The sequence below is a fragment of the Rhinopithecus bieti genome, unplaced genomic scaffold (genome assembly GCF_001698545.2).
Source record: "Rhinopithecus bieti isolate Rb0 unplaced genomic scaffold, ASM169854v2 scaffold_7888, whole genome shotgun sequence".
In the NCBI taxonomy this organism is placed as follows: domain Eukaryota; kingdom Metazoa; phylum Chordata; class Mammalia; order Primates; family Cercopithecidae; genus Rhinopithecus; species Rhinopithecus bieti.
In genome coordinates this window covers 938,558-941,794 of record NW_016805944.1, presented here as the reverse complement: position 1 = coordinate 941,794, position 3,237 = coordinate 938,558, and the positions used below count along the sequence as shown (strand labels likewise).

At 48.9% G+C, this 3,237-nt stretch overlaps 1 protein-coding gene across 1 annotated transcript; it reads right to left on the bottom strand.

Annotated features, from left to right (window-relative positions):
- Window positions 1-699: 699 nt before the first annotated feature.
- On the bottom strand, window positions 700-2,389 carry IGFL4 (IGF like family member 4). The gene is made up of 4 exons (XM_017874291.1): window positions 1,834-2,389; window positions 1,410-1,460; window positions 1,049-1,308; window positions 700-820 (listed from the first exon to the last, which is right to left on the bottom strand). The coding sequence occupies exons 1-4, from the start codon at window positions 2,081-2,083 to the stop codon at window positions 776-778; spliced, it is 606 nt and encodes a 201-aa protein (XP_017729780.1). The 5' UTR covers window positions 2,084-2,389; the 3' UTR covers window positions 700-775.
- Between the last annotated feature and the right edge of the window lie 848 nt (window positions 2,390-3,237).

Below are 3,237 nucleotides of genomic sequence, written 5' to 3'. Positions count from 1 at the left end.
GGCCTCCTGACATAATAGTTTTGAAGGGTCTCACCTCCCAACACTGTTGCATTGGAGATTAAGTTTCTACTACATGAACTTTGGGGGATACATTCAAACCACAGCACATGTGTTTTTTTTTTTTTTTTTTTTCTTTTTTTTTTTGAGACGGAGTCGCTCTGTCGCCCAGGCTGGAGTGCAGTGGCCAGATCTCAGCTCACTGCAAGCTCTGCCTCCCGGGTTTACGCCATTCTCCTGCCTCAGCCTCCCGAGTAGCTGGGACTACAGGCGCCCGCCACCTCACCTGGCTAGTTTTTTGTATTTTTTTTAGTAGAGACGGGGTTTCACCGTATTAGCCAGGATGGTCTCGATCTCCTGACCTCGTGATCCGCCCGTCTCAGCCTCCCAAAGTGCTGGGATTACAGGCTTGAGCCACCGCGCCCGGCCAGCACATGTGTTTTCTGCTTTCAGTTTAAGAGAAGTTCAATAAGTAATATTTATAGTTAAAAACATCAGACACGGTAAAACCCCGTTTGTACTAAAAATACAAAAATTAGCCAGGCGTGGTGACGCATGTCTGTAATCCCAGCTACTCAGGAGGCTGAGGCAGGAGAATTGCTTGAACCTGGAGGCAGAGGTTGCAGTGAGCTGAGATCACTCCACTGCACTCCAGCCTGGGGGACAGAGCGAGACTCTGTCTCAACAACAACAACAACAACAACAACAAAATCAATGCAGTATAATTACCAAATATTAGATTCTAGAGTGATCTGTGACTCTGCTACCCCAGGACAGTCTAGATGAGGTCAGATCTTGACAGAGGGCTTTTTGGGTGGTAATCCTGCAGCAGGGCAGTGGTGGGGGGCGGGGTGGAAAGGGGAGTAAGAGGGAGGGTGGTAGCAGCAGAGGGGAAGGAACAGAGACATGGAGAAAGACAGAGTTGCATGGTTACTCAGAGCTGGGAAGGTATGGAACCCAGCAGAGACTGCACATCTGGGTGGGACATGGACAACCCAACTCCATTCCCTACTCCCCCCTCCCACAGCCTGGACTGGAATCAGATTCTTACCTGGGCACAGATACTGGTGATAGGAGAGGACATGCAATCTGGCTTCATGCCTGGGACCTTGAACCTCACAACTGTCTGGTTCTGAGAGCCCAAAGACTCCAGGCAGCAGTGCTGGAAGCAGGGCCAGAAGGTGCAGCTGGAGCCACAGAGCCGGGTCTGGTTCAAGTCTAGGATGACACCGTCATCACAGCACTGCTCCAAGGGGTTGTAGGTCAGCTCCCCACACCTGGGCGCTGGCTGGCATAGCCACAGTCTAGGATCTGGAAGAGTCAGGGCTGGGTGGGCTGCAAGGACCAGCCTAGGACCACCTCCCCACCAATCTTAGTGGCGTTCTGTCCTCCCTCACTGCATCTGTTCTCACCTGTGACTCCTTCGGAGTTTGAACCCAGAAGTCCAAAAATGAAGATGGCAGCTAAGAAGCAGAAGGGGAGGGAGAGTGATTCTGAGGTCACTCGGTCCTGACCATGGGGCACAGGATGATGTCTCTGAGCTTCTTTGGTCGCTGTGACAGCTCACACTGCAATTTGGGACTGGCTGTGGGTGCAGGTCCTGGGGACTGGGGTGGCAGGTGAGGAAAGGCAGGGAGGGCTCCGGGAAGAGTAAAGCTTCTGGGATTTGCAGTTCAGGAGACAGATTACAATGCAGTCACAGATGACAGAGCGGTGATTATGAGGTAGGACACCAATAATTAAATAGGGAAGAGAGAATTAACTTTGAAGTTCAGAAATAATTAGGGATGCGATATCATTAGGGATGAGCTTAGCCTAGGGCTGGGGTCTCCTTACCAAAGGAGGGCACCATGGTTAAGACTTCAGAGCAGCGGATGAGACAGCAGCAGTGGAAATGGATCAGTGACTTTACGTAGGGGCTTATATAGGCTATGAACTTCCTTACATTTAGGGACGTGTGCAGAAGGAGTGGCTTCTTGGGAAGAGCAAGGCATGAAGAGCTGTAGAGCATGTAAATAATCAAAAGCATTAGTAAGATGCTCCTAGACCTATTCCAAGTGGATGCTACCTTCTCAAAACCCTTCATTCAGATCATCAGGGTAAAAGCTACCCAGGAAGCTATTTAAGCTTTGACTCTGCTGAGTGTCTTTTTGAACACTGCCCAAGGGAAAACCACTTGGAAGATACTCCCTAACTCTTGCTTATCTGAGAGCAAACTACTCACCAAACACCGGCTGTCTCTAGGCTCCCCATATTCCTCCACCCTGAAGTTTCAAGGGGTCCCTCTACTCCCTGTCTCAGTCCACCTCCAGACCTGCACTGTCTATACTTTTTCAGAGTCACGTAGGGGAAATTGTGAAGTTGCAGCACAATCTAGAAAAAGAACAGAGGCTGAAAACTGTGCCAGGGAGCACAACAACAAAAATAGTTGGTGGTAGGATGGACCTCTGGGATTCATAGAACAGATAGGAAAGCGGCAATTTTTTTTTTTTTTTTTTTTTTTGGTTTATAGAGTGCCTTGTCCAAGAAAATGCTCCTGTGTGTCTCGCTATTATTTTGTTGTCACCACCACTGTGATTTGTGTGATGGGATTACATGTGGGGTATTAGTAGAGCATGCCCCTCCATTTTCCATTGGTTTCTTCCATGTGTCACAGTGAGAAGGGTGGGAGGGTGAAACAGGGATAAAGCAGAGGTATTAGAGCTTTGTAAAAGTGCATTGTTAGTGTAAGAGTCTCTTCCTCCTCCCTCCTCTCTCTCTTTCTCTCTCTCGCTCTCTTTTTTTTTTTTTTTTTTTTGTTTTTGAGACAGGGTATCTCTCTGTCTCCCAGGCTGGGATACAGTGGTGCTATCTTGGCTCACTGTAACCTTTGCCCCCCAGGCTGAAGCCATCCTCCCACCTCAGCCTCTTGAGTAGCTGGGACCACAGGCATGCACCACCCGGCCTGGCTAACTTTTTGTGTTTTTCATAGAGTCGGAGTCCTACAATGTGTTCTGGTCTCGGAATCCTGAGCTCAAGCAATCCACCTGCCCCAGCCTCCAAAAGTGCCAGGATTACAGGTGTGAACCATCGTGCCTGGCCTCTCTCTCCTCTCTTAATCGGATGTCCATTTCTTCAGTATTGATTCATGCAATAAACTAGCTCTCCTTGCCTACTTCTGCAGTTGTGTGTTTGCATAGATATGCCTGTTTGTCTACTTATCAACATGCCTTCTTTCCCACACGTTCAAACAGAAGTCCC

Bases quoted from the DNA above. Each gene is read 5' to 3' on its own strand.
- IGFL4 (XM_017874291.1), bottom strand. From the start codon at position 2,083: ATGAAGGGTTTTGAGAAGGTAGCATCCACTTGGAATAGGTCTAGGAGC. The intron at 1,461-1,833 runs GTAAGGAGACCC...TCTGCTTCTTAG, and splicing joins AACCATGGTGCCCTCCTTTG to CTGCCATCTTCATTTTTGGA. The intron at 821-1,048 runs GTAAGAATCTGA...GCCCTGCTGCAG, and splicing joins TCACCAGTATCTGTGCCCAG to GATTACCACCCAAAAAGCCC.